The sequence below is a fragment of the Columba livia genome, chromosome Z (genome assembly GCF_036013475.1).
Source record: "Columba livia isolate bColLiv1 breed racing homer chromosome Z, bColLiv1.pat.W.v2, whole genome shotgun sequence".
Classification (NCBI taxonomy): domain Eukaryota; kingdom Metazoa; phylum Chordata; class Aves; order Columbiformes; family Columbidae; genus Columba; species Columba livia.
In genome coordinates, this window is record NC_088642.1 from 57,872,484 (window position 1) to 57,890,026 (window position 17,543).

Sequence of the window (17,543 nt, forward strand, 5' to 3'; positions counted from 1 at the left end):
ATGACAGGACCACTAGGAATAAAACCTCCCCTACTCTCCCCTGTACTGTGGTGTCTCAAGCTCTGACAGTATATGGCAACCATAACCATGGAGAGTGAGGCCAAAAATCTACTTTTTACCCTACACTATGCTACCTTCAGCGAGTAATAAATAATATTAATAGCCTAGAATTACTGAGGCTTTGTATCCTGATACCACATTTTGGAAGCATTCAGATCTCTGTTACTATTATTTTCATAAAAATTAAAGCAAATAAAAAATGTGTGGGTTTTGATATAGGTGTTTAAATTAGGAAACCTGTAAAAATGAAGAAGTAATAATAGCTGGGACACCCAGCTGCAGTTTTAGTGTTGCATGAAGAGAAAGAAAAAAAAAAAAATTATCATTAACAGGAATCAGTCTGATTTCAAGCTTTTTGATGCATGGAAAGAATACATCTGTATCTGAATAATTTTACTTCATCTGTAAACTGAGAGGTCCTGCTCATCTGATCTGCAAGATGTCCAGGAATATATTTAGGATAGAAATCAGAAGAAACATCCTTTTTATTAGAAAAATTAGGATCTGGAATGGCTGCCACCTCAAATGTGTCAGGACAGGAATCCAAGGTAGCTTTAAGGTGGCAATGATATTGCATGGCTTTATGAGACTTCATAAGGTGGTATCAGATAGGTGATCTCAATGAGTGAGAAGGTCCTTCCTGCTGCTCAATTGCCATAAAATATAATAGACCTGTAAATGATTACAGAATTAAGTCTGGGATAACATTATCTGTAGATATATTAAGCAGAAGCTTACTGTTTCCAGTTTAAAATAAGTACAAAGCTGCCCTAGGATGTAACAGACAATGGGAATTATCTGTCTTTAAGCACTTAACTGAGATTTTTCATTGACTGTGCAGTATGACAAAGCCACTAACTTTATGAGTTAATCCTCCATCTGTTCCTTAATAATGACATGAATTGTGTTACTTCAAACATGGTGCAAAAGTTGAAATGTTCCTTGGTGGAAGCAATGATTGAAAGAGTAATAGCTTCCATATATCAAATCCTACTGGCTTAAACAGTCACCAACATATGCCTAAGCCAGCCCTGCAAACAAACAGCAGAGTCAGCTTTACTCTTAAAAGTAATTCAGTAGGTGAACAGGTCAGAACCAGTGGTGTGGAAAAGCTTGATTCATATGGGTTCTGATGCAAGAAGGGAAGCCCTTCATTTGCTGAAATATCAATGTTCACCTCTATTTTGTACCTGCTGTGCAGCAAGGGTCCTACAGCTGTTCTTTCTGCAAGCTGTCATACAGCAGACACTAATCAAAAGAGCAGGATCTGCAGCTGACTTTCTTGAAGTCATGTTCTTTGATTGAAGAAAACAATACTATTAAAAATGAGAAGGAGAGAAGAGTAAGCCATCTGTATTAACTAGTCATGGCTCTGTTGGAATGCCCACTGCCTGAGCACCAGTAAACACTGCACTGAGCTGATTTCATGCCAGCACCAAATGTTTTTATTGCCTTATAGTATCTCTCCTGGATTGTATTTGTTGCTGCAGGAGAAAGATTCCAGATAAAACTCATAATCCAAGGAATTTACATTGTGCAGAAATAAGTGGAGCATTCTACTTAAGTAAGCACATATTGGGCTATATAATGTTTACTTCTGTTGTGAAATGCTTACTCTTTTATCAGAAGTTGGATAGCTGGGAAGTATGAGCCTATGCCAACTTCTTGTAGCCCCCAAAACTAGAAGGAAGATCACCTAACTCCTTTTTTTTAATTCAATAGAAATGTTCTTTTGCTGCTTTTTGTTCTTTTGTATGAAGGCTGTGCTATGTGGGCCGCTGAAATACTTGCATAATGTATGAATGCTTAGAGTTCATATTCTGCAAAATGTCTATTGCTACTTTCTACTGAGTTTCCCTGGATACAATGAATGATCACTCCATGAAGCAGTCAATATGTACCATCCTAGTAGCAGCACTAGCCACTCTCATTTCCATATAGTTACGGACAGTAAAAGCTAAAGTACTTTCCCATTATTTCTTTATATTGAATAAGAGCTGTAAAGCCATTAAACAAAAACCCCCATTGGTTTGTTAAGGAAGACAAAGATCCAAAAGGTGAGAACTGTAATGATATTTTAGATTCTTGAATATATGTGCATCAGTTAGTGTTCAGTGAGTCTTCAGGATGACTGGCTGCAAATACAAGACTGGCTGGAAATACAAGACCTCATTTTCAGCTGGTGGGAGTCAGCTCCCTTAAGCACTGACCTATGAGGCAAGGTAACCTGTGAGCGTGTCTGGCATATACACAACACTGAGGGTCTTTGGATGGGAAATTGAGTAGAGCTATGAAAATTTTCTCTTTTATGAGCTGATATAAGACATAGGAGAAGGAATAATCTTCCTCATTAACAAGAAATTAAATGAAAATTTAATAATACTTCCTAAATTGTTAGCTAAATAAAAAGCATGCTGAAAATGATGTTACCATGAAGAAGAATTATATGGAAACACACATGACATAGTAATTCTAGGGGGTTTCCCTATTGCAAAAAGTAGTCCCTAATCTTTCGAGCATTGTCTTCCAAATATACAATAAAATCAGCCAGTTGCTCAAGTATCTACCTAGGCATCTATAGAAGTGAAATGGGGAAGAACAAAGAAGCAGTTTTATCCCACATCCTGAGAGAGAAATAAGGGAATTATATTAAGAAAAATATCCCTGCCCTTTCTTCAAACACACTGGGCTGATGTTTCCAGAAAAAAACACAGCTAAGTTCTTTATTTGGTCCTTTTTCATTGTGCTGTTCATTGAACTAGTCACAAATCTTACAAATGGAGTTTTTATCAAACAATTATTCCTGTTGCAGCTGCAGAGAAGTATGATTCAGGTGCATAGCAGGTGGAACTCCATAGCTTATGGAACTTCTAGTGAGAAATAAGGCATTTAGTTCACATGTGAAAGAGGTGAACAGCTTTTTCTCTTCTCCCTTCCCTTCTTGTCCTCTAGTTATTGAAAACTCAGAATCTTAATCTAAAGTTCATCCAACCACAGATTGTTATAATTAGGGCCTTGAAATGGCTTAGGGAACAGTCATATGACCTGAAGCCAGATCTTGACATGGCAGAAATTGCTGTAGCTTTTGAGTCCAAGGGAACAGTGATTGAAAAATAACAACTCACTAGCTGAAAGAAGTATTTGAAAGAATAACTAATTGTGGAGGCCATACCTTTATAAGGAGCAAGGTGACCTCAGTTTTGTCTCCCTACATAGTCCTTGAACTCTCTTGCTGAGGTAAAACTAAACTTTCAAATTCTTAAGTAGAAACCTCATAAGCCCTTTAAAAAACACTTCAGTGTCAGGAGTCATTGGATGTATGGTAAAACATTTCACATGCTCCACATTGAAATAACTGCTTTGTAACTTTTTATACCTCAGCTGGCAGTCTGTTAAACAGAAAGCTATGAAAACTGCTTCTTTTTTTGGAAGTGAAAGCAAGCATCCATGGAGATTGGACAGGGACAACAAAAACAATTGCTTCTAAGTGAAACATGTAATTTCAGAAGTTTAAATCAGAAAATAGGGGGGAAAATCAGGCCCCAAAGAACTAATTAGATTTGCATATGCAAGCTTATCTCCAACCCCCGGGAAATTAGATATTTTGTTAGCAGACAGACTTTCACCATAAAAGTGTATAATGCATTGTCACTCTTAAAAAACCTCAAGACTGTATTTAATCTGGTGCATCTGAGCATGATTTAGAGGAATGAGTTACGAACAGAGTGGGTGGCTGCACGTGGGAAGTGAATGAAGGGCTTTGGTGGTGAGGAGTTAACGAATACTTGTGGGTGTTGCTATTTTTGCTTAAGGCACATGAACTGAAGTTGCTGGTAGTGTTAATACGATCTTCAACTGTTCAGGTGCTTAATATTTAACCATTTAAAGTTATTAAAAAAGGTAACTGCTCAATCTCAAAAGCTAGTTAAATTAAGTTGCCTAGAAAGTGAGGCACAACTTGGCTTTTCTGATTAACTCCTTCACTGTACAAAGTTATTTCACAATACAAACATTCCTCATGAATCTTCTCCCTGGAGAAATAAATGGGTCCTATCAGTAATAAAGGAAAAGTTTAATACACAAAAAAAACTTGTATTTCTACTCTACTGCCAAAACTATAGAAAAATCTAACACCAAGTTTCATTTTATGATGAAAAACACCCTTCAATTCTTTCATAGTTTGCTTTTGGCAATGTAGCCTGTTTTTTTTCCAGTTCAAACTTGACTGTTCAACCGTGCAGTGAATGATGAAATTAGGCTTCCTCTGCAGGTCAGCCTTTGTTGTAAATTGCTACTTCTTAAAAAATCAATTTTGCAGTTACGTAGCTAAGGTGAAATCAGGAGGTATAACAGTAATTTTTTCAAAATTGCCACCCATTTCAGTTCAGGCAGCCCCAGTGTGATTCAGGATTCTCAAATGCACATAGGACCCAACTTCTGCAACAGCAGAGCATACTTTGAAGTCAGAGTCTATGGAGGATCACTACCCACGTCAGGTGATGAATGGCTGAGAGGTTCATGAAACTCTCCAATAAGAAACTTGCTTGAATATTTTACGACTCTACATGATTCCTCTGGTGTGACACACCAAATCTGGCATCACTGCAACATGTTAATTCCTATTGAAAGCACTCCAGGATTTGCTAGCACATGGCTCTGGAATAACCCAGACACATCAACTTCTTTAGTCTTTCAGTGTCCCTTGGCACACTGGCTGTCCTGTACACATATTTCTGAAACACACCATGTGCTGTCTAGAAAAACAGAACTTCCCACATGTCTCTTGATCCCAGACCACCAACTAGTTGGCCAGTAGCTACTTGGGATTCTCTCTGCATGGACAAGATGGCCCTTCTTCTTGTTAGCCAACTGCTGCAATACTGGAGACCAGTTACATTTCATTTTCAAAATGTCTCCAGCTTCATCCTGCAATCCGTCTACTCAGAGACTCTACTGAAGAACAAGACACGTATAAGACCCATGATCTAGTAGCCTTGAAAGGTTCACTGAGAGGCGTAGAGCTGCTGCAAAAACAGCTATGAGCTGTTCCTCTCTCACTCTCTTGCTCTTTAGCAGGTAATGTTTTACCTAAATCTCTTGAAACTCAATAAAAAAGCAAAAAGTAGAGTGAAGCATTTTCTCTAACATCTATTTTGATAACAAAACTAGAAATTATTGTTGATACCGTGAGGGTTACAAAACTTCTCCTGGGAATGCATGGGATTTTCTTTACTTCTCCCTCAGCCCAGCGGGTCTTTCTGACAGTATCTGCCTTGAGAACTGTAGGGCAGAGACATATCACAACTAGTGTGGCTGTAGAGTCAAAGAGTAGAAGTCTTCTTTTTCAAATGACACAGCCAGCGCAGAAAGAGTACTTTTGGCTGGTATAATACTTGCCTGTTATTCCAGACATCTATTTTTTTTCACTGACAAGGCAGCAGGATAAAACTGCTCTTCCTCCAGACGACGAAGCACCCCCTGAGAATCCATTGCAGGTGCCTCAGCTGTTTTTTTTTGCAACTCCGTGTGTCTGGAGGGCTGAGAAACAGAAGACCCTTTGATTTGTGTAAACTATCTGCCTTTTAGAAAGGCTTAGATTTTTTAATCTCTGTTGTATCTAATGAAAAAGCCTACAAAAATACAGCATTTTAACACAAAAAGTGTGTGAATGAGTGTGACTTACCAGGAACCAAGATTCTCAAAGGAGACAAGCCACTTTGCCTGCTCTGTCTTTCTGTCACAGTGTGCTATTTAAAGCATTGTACTTGCATATAAAAAGGGCCTATGAGTCACGACAGTACTTCTGAATCACAAAAACAACTCGCTTGTGCCATGGATGAAAAAATATTTGAAATGTGAATGCTAGCAGGCGCAGACAAGTAGATGCATGTGTGCGTGTGAGTGGATGTCTAAAACTGAACTTTCACACTCCCAAGCTTAAGCCTGCTGCTTGCTTGTGGGGACTGGCATAAGGGACACTTGTAAATGTTGATAAGACCTGGTCTAAACACAAATGGCACATCCTGAATCATCCGGTTGATGAAGAGACATGAGACATCACTTAAGAGGCTTATCACATGTCCTGTTTTCGCACACAGACTATTCAGGTTGGGAAAGCTGGAGCCTAGAAAGGAGCAGGTGAAGGTCCTCACTGAAAGAAACAACCTGGAAGTGGGACAAGATCCTGGAGATCATAGAGCTGAGTGAAGCTGAGTGCCAGGGGATGCACAGCACCCTTAGCCAATAACACCCAAGGGAGGTAACTGCCAGCAGTGGTACTTCAGGAGCCCACATAACTTTTTAGCCAACCATACTGGATAAGCAGTGATCTTTCTGCCGGAGATGGAGATCAAGAGCATGGGAACATAATGCTGGGGGAAGCCAGTGTGTGAAGAAGCCTTAATCCCATTGGCTCTTAAAACCCCAGTACCCAGATCCCTGGTGGTTGTCACTCAATCTGCCTGTGACAGCCTGAGAGGTTGTTTCATACATTTTTAACTGATATATTTTAATGGATTCTAAAAGCATTTCAGAGCTGACATTTACTAACGTGTGCCAGATGATGCACACAGATGCTGTGGAGTGGAGATCCCACTGCTCTTTTCCACAAGTGTTCTTTGGAAAGAAGAATTTTCTGCTACAGTGTAGTGAAAAAAATGAAAAACAAAAACAAAGAAAAAAAATTCTGTTTTCAAAATTTTGAAAATTCAGAAAAAAATATCACCCTGAATGTTTCACAAACCTGTTCTTCTGTTAAATAAAACACAAGATGGGATACCACAGACAGTCTGCTGTTGACCACCCCAACAACTCATATGAGAAAGCAGACAGACCTCAAGGGATACCATGAACGTGGAAGTACATTATGGTGTGTCTCTACTGGAATTGTGCAAATACCACTGCTTGGCTCTGCACTATTTTTACCAGCCATTTGAAAGAAAATAAAAAATTGTCATTAGTTAAACTTGCAAAAGACATGGAAGCAGTGAGACCAATAAATAACAGAGTCATTTCTATGATCTGGGCAGCCTCATTGACTTGTCTCAAACAAACAGTTTGCATTTCAACAAAAATGAATATAAGGTGTGTGTTTAGGAATAAAGAATGTAGCTTGTATTTATTCAGCAGCTAACTGTGCTGTAAGATTGACTGTGATTGATAATCAAGCCAATATGACTTCTCAGCACAGCAGCACAAGCAGAATGGCAAGCATGCTGGTTTCAGCTGTGTAAGTAGGGACGTTACATAACCTCTGCATTTGGCATTAACATGATCGCTTCTGGCATAACGTGTCCGGTTCTCAATGCTCGTGAAAGAAACTGAAATTAGACAGGATCCAGAAAAGAACCATAAGGACCACCAACGCTGGGGAAACCGGCTATACATTGAAAGACAAAAAGCACAACCTATTTAGCTTGTCAAAGAAAGAGTGAACAGATCTGCTTGATTGTAATGAAAGCACAGCTTTCATAAGGAGTTTTTCTGCTCAGTATAAAAATGTTGTGTGTCTGGAAATTCAAAGTAAAAAAAGATGGTGTGGCTTTTTTTTAGCCTTCCCCCCCCCCCGAAATATAATTACCAATAAAAATAACTTGGCATATTTTATTAAATGCCATAATTGGCAAATTATGTAATTTTGTATCAAGATCTTCCTAGGTATATATCCAAACATGCATAACCTCAGACATTGCCAATTGTGCCTATTACATAGATGGTAAGACCACAGGATCACAGTTGCCCCTTTTTCTTTATACAGATTTAGCTGTGTGTATGAGTGAAGCAAACATCCATGGAACACACCACAGTTTAACAACCGCAAGTATAGCATTTCAGCTTAAAATCTGAAAGAGAATGGGAATCCGCTTCATAACACTAATGTCAGAAATTGAAAAGCTTTTTTTTTTTTTTAAATAGCAAATTTTACTTGAAGTTTTAAGAAAATCTAAAGAAAACATTGTACAAACAATAGAAATCCTTCAATGCTGCAAGACAACAAACACATCTGAAAACAAACCTGAATCTGATAGTATTCATAAGCAGCAGGAAGACTGCAGCATAAACAGGAGTCACATAAAAACAGAATTGAAAAAGAGCTGTTAGTTACAGTGCTAGTCAATAAATTGAGAGGAAGAAATAAAGGATGACAAGCATGATGAAACAATCTTTCTTGAACAATACTTGGCTAAAAATGAGAACTGATCCAACACCTCTTACCACGAATACATAGCCTCTACAACATGTCTCCGAGTCATGGAGTTCTGTTCCGTGTTCTGCTTTGTGGCAGTATGCTGTCTGTGTATGTGTTTATAATACTCCAGTCAGCATGGTTTCTCCACAGCTTTTGCAGGTGCATTTCACAGAATCACAGAATGTCAGGGATTGGAAGGGACCTCAAAAGATCATCTAGTCCAATTCCCCTGCTGGAGCAGGAACACCTAGATGAGGTTACACAGGAAGGTGTCCAGGCGGGATATTTGTGTAGTATTTCCTGGATCTTCATAAGAACACCTCTGGCTCTGTTATTACAATTCCTGTTATCAGTGTTAAATCTAACATTAGCTTATCTGTGCTTCAGATTATTAGGTGTCAGTGAACCAAGAAGAAGTATTATCTGTAAATTTTAATGATGCCATATTTTATGACATTACTATAGCAGTACTGGCCCCCCTTGGAAGTGGAAAACACCAGAAGGTGTCTCCAGCTTCCCTTGGAGGTGACTGAGTCTTGCTTCTGCAAGCCTTTGTGGACTTGGGAATCAATAGCTGAAAGCTTGGTCTTGAACCTTCAGAATGAACACCCATGGCAGTAAATGAAACAGAGCTTGTGTGCACGGTTATTGCTTCTTATCCTTTTTGGGTGGTTAAATTCTCAGTTTTAAATGGAGTTGGAAAAATAAAATATTGTAAACAAGTATTGATGATACAACTGGGGTGACCTCATTAATATTTATAAATATGTAAAGGGTGAGTGTCACCCTGAGGATGGAGCCAGGCTCTTCTTGGTGACAACCAATGGTAAGACAAGGGGCAATGGGTGCAAACTGGAACACAGTTGAGTGAGTTGAGAAGAAACTTCTTTATATGAGAGTGACAGAGCACTGGAACAGGTTGCCCAGGGAGGTTGTGGAGTCTCCTTCTCTGGAGACATTCAAAACCTGCCTGGACACCTTCCTGTGTAACCTCACCTGGGTGTTCCTGTTCCGGCAGGGGGATTGGACTAGATTAACTTTTGAGGTCCCTTCCAATCCCTGACATTCTGTGATTCTGTGAATGTTTCAGGGAAAAAGAGGTACTTGTGGTAACCTGTACTGGATTAACCTTAGCTCACAACTTAATTTCATACTTGAGAGTAGATATTTACTGTGCGTCACTTACTTTCTTTTCCTGAATAATCCCAAGTATTTGCTGTATACTCAGCTCCTTTTACAAACAAAATCACTGAATAGCAGACAAGTCTGTTAGATTTTGTCTCTCCATTGACTTAGTTGCTATGTTACAAATTATGTACAAGGTACATTTTGACCATAAAATGCAATAAAAACATTCTCTTCTATATCAGAACAATAATTACTATACTCTGATGCACAGGCTCTGCAGGCACTTACCTCCATAGAGTCGTGTTGATAGGGGCTTCTGTTTGGTGGCATGTACCCCATCAACTATTTTTTGAAAGGCAGGAGAGGAACAAGTTCTTTTTTCTTACATTACTTGGATGTTGCAGGATCATCTTAGGTGCTCTGAAACTTTGAAAAAGTGTACCAAGTGAAACAGAAGATCAGAAAGTGAAAATATTAATGAGAATGAAGACGCTCTAATTCTGCTCAGTCTGTGCCTGTGCTCCTAGAAGTACATTGACTGATTAGTCTTCTAGTCCTGAAGTTGTTTGGCTTCAGGACTCAGCCTAAAGACTAATTTCTGTAATTCACTAGAAGACAAAGACTTAGAAGAAAAAGAGCATCTGAAAAGCTACTGAATAGTGCAATAGACTTTTTTTTTCAACAGCAGTAGATCAAAGTACAGTGACTATGTGCTTTAATGTTAATGTGTTAATGCAGGTATGATGATTTCAAGGAGTTTCTAAAGTTAAGATTTATTTTAAAACGCTATTCAAAAAAACCATTGTGTAATTTGTAAGAAGCTAAAGCTCTCTTTCCAGACCCTGAACTGTGTTTCAAAAAGAGTCAGTTATTTCAATCACTGTTTAAGTTAATTAGTATGTAACAGTCTCAACAGAGCATTACATTTCTATCCAAGGTGGTAAAGTGCCTAGCCCAGCATATCCCAGCAAAACTAAACATACATCACTGTAATTCTCTTTATCTTGGAAGAATTATTCAGTTTTCCACAACTGGTCTAAGTCTTATCTTGACCCACTGCCCCATCCCAACAGACAGGATAATGGATTAGTATAACTCTAAATGCGACAAACACCCTGTCCCAACAGATGAGATTGGGTGTGAGTTAACTCTGGGTATTTCTGCACGGTTCTGCAAAGTGAATGACAGACACTCACTCCAGAGGTCAAATTCAATTATGAATTTACTAAAAGCACTTGTTGGAATAAAAATTACAGCTATTAGTGACTTTGCAAATGTATGTTACAATATCACAAAATTTACCGATACATTAACAGCAAAAGCCATTCTAAAAAACAGTGGATCAGCAATGATTAGTAACTATAATGCAAAACTTAACAAGACATTGGCAGCAGAACTTACAGTGATATTACTTTCATATGTTCAAGAAAAAGGGAAAGAGAGAAGGAAAACTAAGGTATCAGAGAGAGAGAGAGTAAGATATCACCATTCCACAGGTGTTCGGTCCAGTGATGTCCTGTGGAGGGAGGGTGGTCATGTTGAAGACTTCGGTCACGCTGCGCAGCATATACATGCCACAATTGATGCCACACACAGGGTCATTTTATAACCCTGTTTATTTACATGTGGGTGGTTAATCTCCTCTCTCTGTTCACTCTTCGTGCTGATTAGGAAGACTCTTCTGGAAATGGGTCTGGGGTCTTCAAACTAGGGGAAATTTCACCATACTGACCAGAAGTGAGTTGTTTTGCCTGTCAGGGGTAGCTGTTGGTTTGTGGTTTCTTCTGATAACTGATTGTCCAACAGATGGTTCACCTCTGTCATTCCAGTTAAGCCATGAGGCCTTCACAGCAACACTGTTAATTACCTTTATTTTACAAGATGTCTGCCTCCATGGCTATCTATCTTTTACACCAATCACAAAAAAGATAAGACTAAGTGTCTGCCTCCACAGCCATCTATCTTTTCCTCCCAAAGTAACAAAACCGAGGTGTTTAAGGCATGACATGGTCCTTTGTTCTGCTAAGGATGGGGGTGAATGCTTCAAGGTTGTCACACCCGTGTCAATATCCAGGGCAAGCATGTCTAACTGTTGCAAACTAATAACGAAAAAAAGTCTAGGAGGAGGGAAGGGTGTTGGCTGTTCTTCCACCAGTCCTCTTCAGGGGCTCCAATTCTCTCCCACATGACAGGTGCAAAAAGTAGAAGAGACTTCTAGTGAAATCATACAAATTCAAAGTGTTTGCAACCCACTTATAGCAAAATATTTATCATTAACAGTGTTTGTTATTGACATTTCTCCCTAAAAGTGCTAAAGGAAGAAACTGTCAGTGTTTTTTGTTTTCTTCTAATGCACAAATCCTGGCCGGATTAAATCTCACTGAAGTCAGTGGAGTAAGTATCACCCTTTATGTAAGATAGCTTGAGGAAATCCCTGCGGTTTTTAGTGGAAATTATGGGTTGAAGCTACCTCAGATTCTGAGAAACAGCCCACATGCCCACGAAAAGCAACCAAAGTGTTTCTCAGGAACAGTGAGCTCTGCTGAGTATTACTTTGTGCAGCAGTATACATGCGTGTGCATAGCAGTGAGCACAAGAGCTCAGGATTTGAAGCTGAAAGCTGCCTGTGTCTTGAACTGAGTTAAGGGATCCACAGAGATAGCTGGGGCAGCACACAAGGGAGAACAGTGTACAGTGAAAACAGCATACAGGAAAAATCAGGCTACCTGCTGCCACCAGGGCAGAGGCGAGTGCTGTGGAGCAGTAGCTATTGCTGGGGAAAGTTGTTTTCACTCTTCTGGTCACAGGAGGAACAAGCAAGCTTACCTCTGCAGGGCTTGGCCTCTGTTCACCCTGTTTCTTAGCTTTATTACCTCTGTCTTCTGTTATTCAGTGGCAAAATCAGCCTGCCTCTCACTCCTTATCCTTCATACAGCAAAAGACAATTTTCCTCACCTGGGTTCACAGCTCAGAATATAACTCATTTCAGCTGCAGCCTTAGTAAACACAGCTGTATCTCACAAACATCTTTGTAAAAGGGCTTTTGGAAGTACTTATTTAGAAAACTTTTGGCACTATTAAAAAAAAAAAATAAAAAATTACTCTGTTGTTCAAGGAAGCAGGAAGTATTACACTATAGTAAGCCAACTAAATTGAGTGTAAGAGTCTCGTGCCAGTTTCTTCTCCAAACTAGATTAACCTGAAGACCAATTTGTGTTGTTTTGTTTGCTAGTTTCTCATGTCAAATAGATTAGAAATGCAATAAAAATCTGCCACTTCTCTTAAAAAACTCATCTCATTGAGTGTCTTCTTAAACTACAAGACCTCTCACAAGAAATTAGCAATATCAGCATGTAAAAGTCACTTTCACATGTCCATTTTATTTTTGGACACTCTTCATGGCCTGACTAAGCTGACAGCAAAATCAAGGTAAGATCTTTCAGCTGGTTGCTGTAAATCCATTATTTTTTAAAACTTGCTTCACAGCATCCTAAAGCATTCTTATGCAAAGAAGGGAAGATAAAGACTGATGACATGCCCACAGCAGACTAAAATTGAATTAATTCTGTGCTTTCCCACTGTGTCTTTCTCTCCTCCCACCACTGATCTGGGGAGCTTGTAGGAAAGATACTCTGCTATGCATTTGCAGAGTGCTAACACAGTGCAAAGGTCTTTTAATGATAAACTATGTAATGACAAACTTTGCAATCCAGCTTTGAGAATGAGTGTCAGCGCCGTTGTTGCCAAGTTCCCTTGTCACTTGACAACCTGATGCAGATAAGTGTCTTCAAAAGGGAATTTAGAGGGCACACATGGTCTTAACCTTGGTGTACGTTATGCCAGCACTATGAATCAGTATTCTCAATAGTGATCCTCTTAGCACATGTCCAGTTTGTGCTTTGATTTAGAGTGCTGGAGCATAATATTGTTGTGGAAGTACAATGCTCTCAGTTAACAAAGACAAATTTTCTCTGCCTTTCACTTTCCTGAAGCTGTTTTTTTCTGTAGACCATCTCCACTGAGCAAAAGGCATTTGGCTGATATCTTTCGGTAGTGCTGGTACCTCAGCTGGCATCTATTTTCTACTCCTGTGCCCTGTTAACATGCAGTACAGGTGCCTAAGACTGAGAGGACAGACTGAGAGATTCATCTTGGAGCACTAGAGTACAATGGAACAGGTGAAACAAAGCAGTAATGGCTACCTCAAAATACATATTTAAAGTTTATGATATTTTTAAATTAGGTATATTCTTCTGAAAATATCAAATGCACTTCCTAGTCCTTCAGGCACAGAGCAACAAGTTGCAAGCTGCTGGAAGCTTGTGGCAGAGTAAGCTTACAAACTCAACCTATAAAACTTTTGAAAGTGGTTACAATCTCCAGGTTCCTTGTAGAAGTCAGTTGCCAGACATGTGTAAAGTATTTCCAGACACCTTGTCAGTTCTATCATCACCTCCCAGAAAGCAACCAGGACCCCAAAACACACTGGGCATTGCTCCCGGCTTTTGCGCCTCTTACATGGCAGAGAACCCATTCCTGCAGGACGAGGGGTTTGGCGATGGGGACGGCTGATGGTTTTCAGGCAGGGAAGAACCCCGCGCACCTCTGGGCCGTGTCCCGGCTGCTAGCGGGCATCTCCTGCCCGCCGTCGTCGGGGGAAGGGGGCGGCCCGGCCTGCCGCCCTCCCTCCGCCGAAACCACTCCCTGAAGAGAAAGTCACCAGGGGGTGGGGAAATGGTGACAGCTCCAGGAAGCCGCCGGCGGTACCGGGAGACACAGAGCGGGGACAGCCCGCTGGGTGGCAGCTCCCAGCCGCCTCCGTCACCACGAAGCGAGCCCCGCCGACGGCCGCCAGCCCACTCGCCGCTGCCATGGGCTCCCCGCAGCGCCCGCCGCTCGCCCACGTCTTCAGGGGGACCTTCGTGCACTCCAGCCCCGCCGCGCCCATGGAGATCCTCCACCGACACCTCCTGGGGGTGGACGAGAGCGGGACGGTGAGAACGGGAGGCGAGCGAAGGGGCGTTGCGGGGGCGACCAGCCCAGGCGGCCGGGGGAGGCTTGGAGAGATGCTAGTGGCACCGTTCCGGTGCGATGGTCTCCAGCTGTCGCGCTCACCCCCGGTGTCCCGCTGGCTCGGGGTGAAAATGACACCTTTCGGTCCCGAGTGCCAGTCCGGGGGTGGTGAGGGACAGAGTCGCCTCCGCCGGTCTGTAGAGAGAAAGTGGAAAATTTTCGCACTCGAAGTACTCGGTGTCTGTCGGCAAAAGAGCCGCGAGGGAGGGATTTCGTGCTTGCAGGAGCTGGAGATAACTGGGATGGCACGTTATCTCCTTGGGACGGGTCTTCAGGTAGCTTAACCCTGTTTTTGAAGTGTGTTGAATATTTGGAAAACAGCAGCATGCTAGACCAGGGATTCTTTCGGATTATCTCAGGTTTCTTTCAGTTTCACAATCAGATTTTTCATTCTCTAACTATGAAAATTATTGTAAGCAGTTGCAGTGCATCTCCTGCACTCATGCACAGCCGTCTGAGTGAGGCTTTTTTTTTTCCCAAGACAAGAAAAACCATGGCACATACCCATAAAGGGTTAAGAAGATGATGACGTTGGGCACATTAGTGGTACAAGCCAAGTTGAAAACAAGCATAGCATTTACTGATAGTGCAGGATCGATTCTGGCAGGGAAGCTTATCATTCCCTTAACAATATCACAGGTGAAACTCAGTTTCACAGTGCCCGTTGTGTAGGTAGACTGCTAGTTCCATATAGACTCAATGACATATATAGGCACCCTATATACCACAGAAAAAGGTTGTTTTCTTTCTTGAGGCTAAGTAACAGACTTCAGTGTGTCAGGCTTCAGTAGCATTTGGAATCTGCGCCAAGCACACTTTGAGCTCTTACAGTCTTTGTTTTCTCTGTTTGTAGGGCTCCATGAAGGCCTGTTTCAAGACAGCCCTCCTATAGCTCATGAGAAGCCTGCTGCAAGGCATGGCAAAGGCTATGAGAAGCTGTGTTTTTGATGCATGGGAGGGGAATAATAACTTACAAAACTATGTTTTGGCTGATGTCAACTAAAAACAATAGAGCTGTATAAAAAAGGGGTTTGTTTATGTAAATCAGGTGCAGGAGGCAGAAACTCATACTTCACTGTCAGCAAGTTTGCTGATAACACCAAGCTGGGAGGAGTGGCTGAGACCCCAGAAGGCTGTGCTGCCATCCAGTGAGACCTGGACAGGCTGGAGAGTTGGGAGGGAAAAAATTAATGAAATATAACAAGGGCAAGTGTAGAGTCTTGCATCTGGGCAAGAACAACCCCAGGTTCCAGCAGAAGTTGGGGAATGACCTATTAGAGAGCAGCGTAGGGGGAAGGGACTTGGGGGTCCTGGTGGGCAGCAGGGTGACCATGAGCCAGCACTGTGACCTTGTGGCCAAGGAGGCCAATGGCATCCTGGGGTGTATTAGAAGGGGCGTGATTAGGAGGTCAAGAGAGGTTATCTTCCCCATCTACTCTGCCCTGGTAAGACCACATCTGGAATATTGTGTCCAGTTCTTGGCCCCTCAGTTCAAGAAGGACAGGGAACTGCTGGAGAGAGTCCAGCACAGGGCAACAAAGATGATTAAGGGAGTGGAGCATCTCCTTTATGAGGAAAAGCTGAGGGAGCTGGGTTACTTTAGTTTGGAGAAGAGGAGACTGAGGGGTGACCTCATTAATGTTTTTAAATATGTAAAGGGTGAGTGTCACGAGAACGGAGCCAGGCTCTTGTCAGTGACAACCAGTGATAGGACAAGGGGCAATGGTTACAAACTGGAACACAAGAGGTTCCATTTAAATATGACAAGAAACTTCTTCAGAGTGAGGGTGACAGAGCACTGGAACAGGCTGCGCAGGGGGGTTGTGGAGTCTCTTCTCTGGAGACATTCAAAACTTGCCTGGACACCTTCCTGTGTAACCTCATCTAAATGTTCCTGCTCCAGTGGGGGGACTGGACTAGATGATCTTCCAGTTCCTAACATTCTGTGATTCATCCCACCCTTTCTAATGACGTTTTCCAGAAAAAAAATCCCTACTCAGCATCCCTAGGAAATTAAGACCTTTACATTTTTTTCTTGAAAAATAGGTATTTTAGTAAAGTATACCTAGGGACTTGTGCTCTTAGTCACTCTCTTCACTTCTCCTAGTGAACAAGGATTCACTGGCTATTGTTTTCTTTGTGTAAATGTGTAAATTGGCACAATCCCATGCAGCTGCTAAAAAAAAATATCCAGTAAACACTTCTACCCAAAAATGAAATTCCCACCAACTACAGGAAAAAAGCCTTTGATTTTAGTGTGGGTTTTTTTTTTTTTAATATTAATAGAAATTCTTAGCATTTTACTATTACAGGGTCTGATACAGTGAGTTTTGATACCCTTTATCCTATTACTCATGATTTAATCTCATATAGAACTTCCACTGGAATCACTGAAGAGCCGACTTTTTGAGAAGGACATGGTGAAAACAGCTTCCTGTATTGTCCAAATTTACTCTTTATCACTCCCCAAAAAGCAAGTTTAGCTAAATAGTTATAATTCTTCTGTGTGATGTTGCTGACACCATGATGGAAAAATCTTGCATGTTCTGTGATGGAGTGAATAGATCGGCTTTTGTGAACAGCCAGGTCCTGTTCTCCGGTCTGAGTCCTGCCTGTCCTCCAAAAGATGGGAGCATGCAACCAGCTCCACAGAAACACTGCCCAGACCCCCACTGCACGTGGGGATACTTGGCTGCTAAAGGCTTACAGACGAAGTGTTAGCTATCTCTAGTTTGCCTGTAGATGAAAAGGCAGCTTTAGCAACGAAAACACTGCTGTCATGTATGAAAACCCCAGTTATCGTTAAGTGAGAAAATAAGGACTCTGTTTAACTGAGTGGTTTGCAGAGCAGCGTGGGGCTGCTCTTGAGGAATGGCAAATAGAGTAGTATTACTCAGGGTAAAGAAAATAGGTGCAAAATATGAGTTATCATTGAAATGTTGGTCTAATTGACTTCAGTGAGCAGAATGTTAAATAAATAGAGCAAGTATTCGTATTAGGCTAAAAGCTCCTGTTGAAGGCATGAAAAGCACAAGACTTGTGGAATAAGAGTTAACATTGTTAAGTACTGCCAAACTTGGGTGTTTGGTTTAAG

The 17,543-nt window shown here is 41.2% G+C and overlaps 1 protein-coding gene across 1 annotated transcript in view; it reads left to right on the top strand.

The window, feature by feature from the left end:
• Nucleotides 1–14,112: 14,112 nt before the first annotated feature.
• The window catches only part of GDA (guanine deaminase), a 33,015-nt gene continuing 29,584 nt past the window's right edge, over nucleotides 14,113–17,543 (top strand). The window contains exon 1 of the mRNA XM_005504218.3: nucleotides 14,113–14,370. Coding sequence (XP_005504275.1) covers nucleotides 14,248–14,370 — 123 coding nt within the window. The 5' untranslated portion in view covers nucleotides 14,113–14,247. The remainder of the gene's footprint in view (nucleotides 14,371–17,543) is intronic.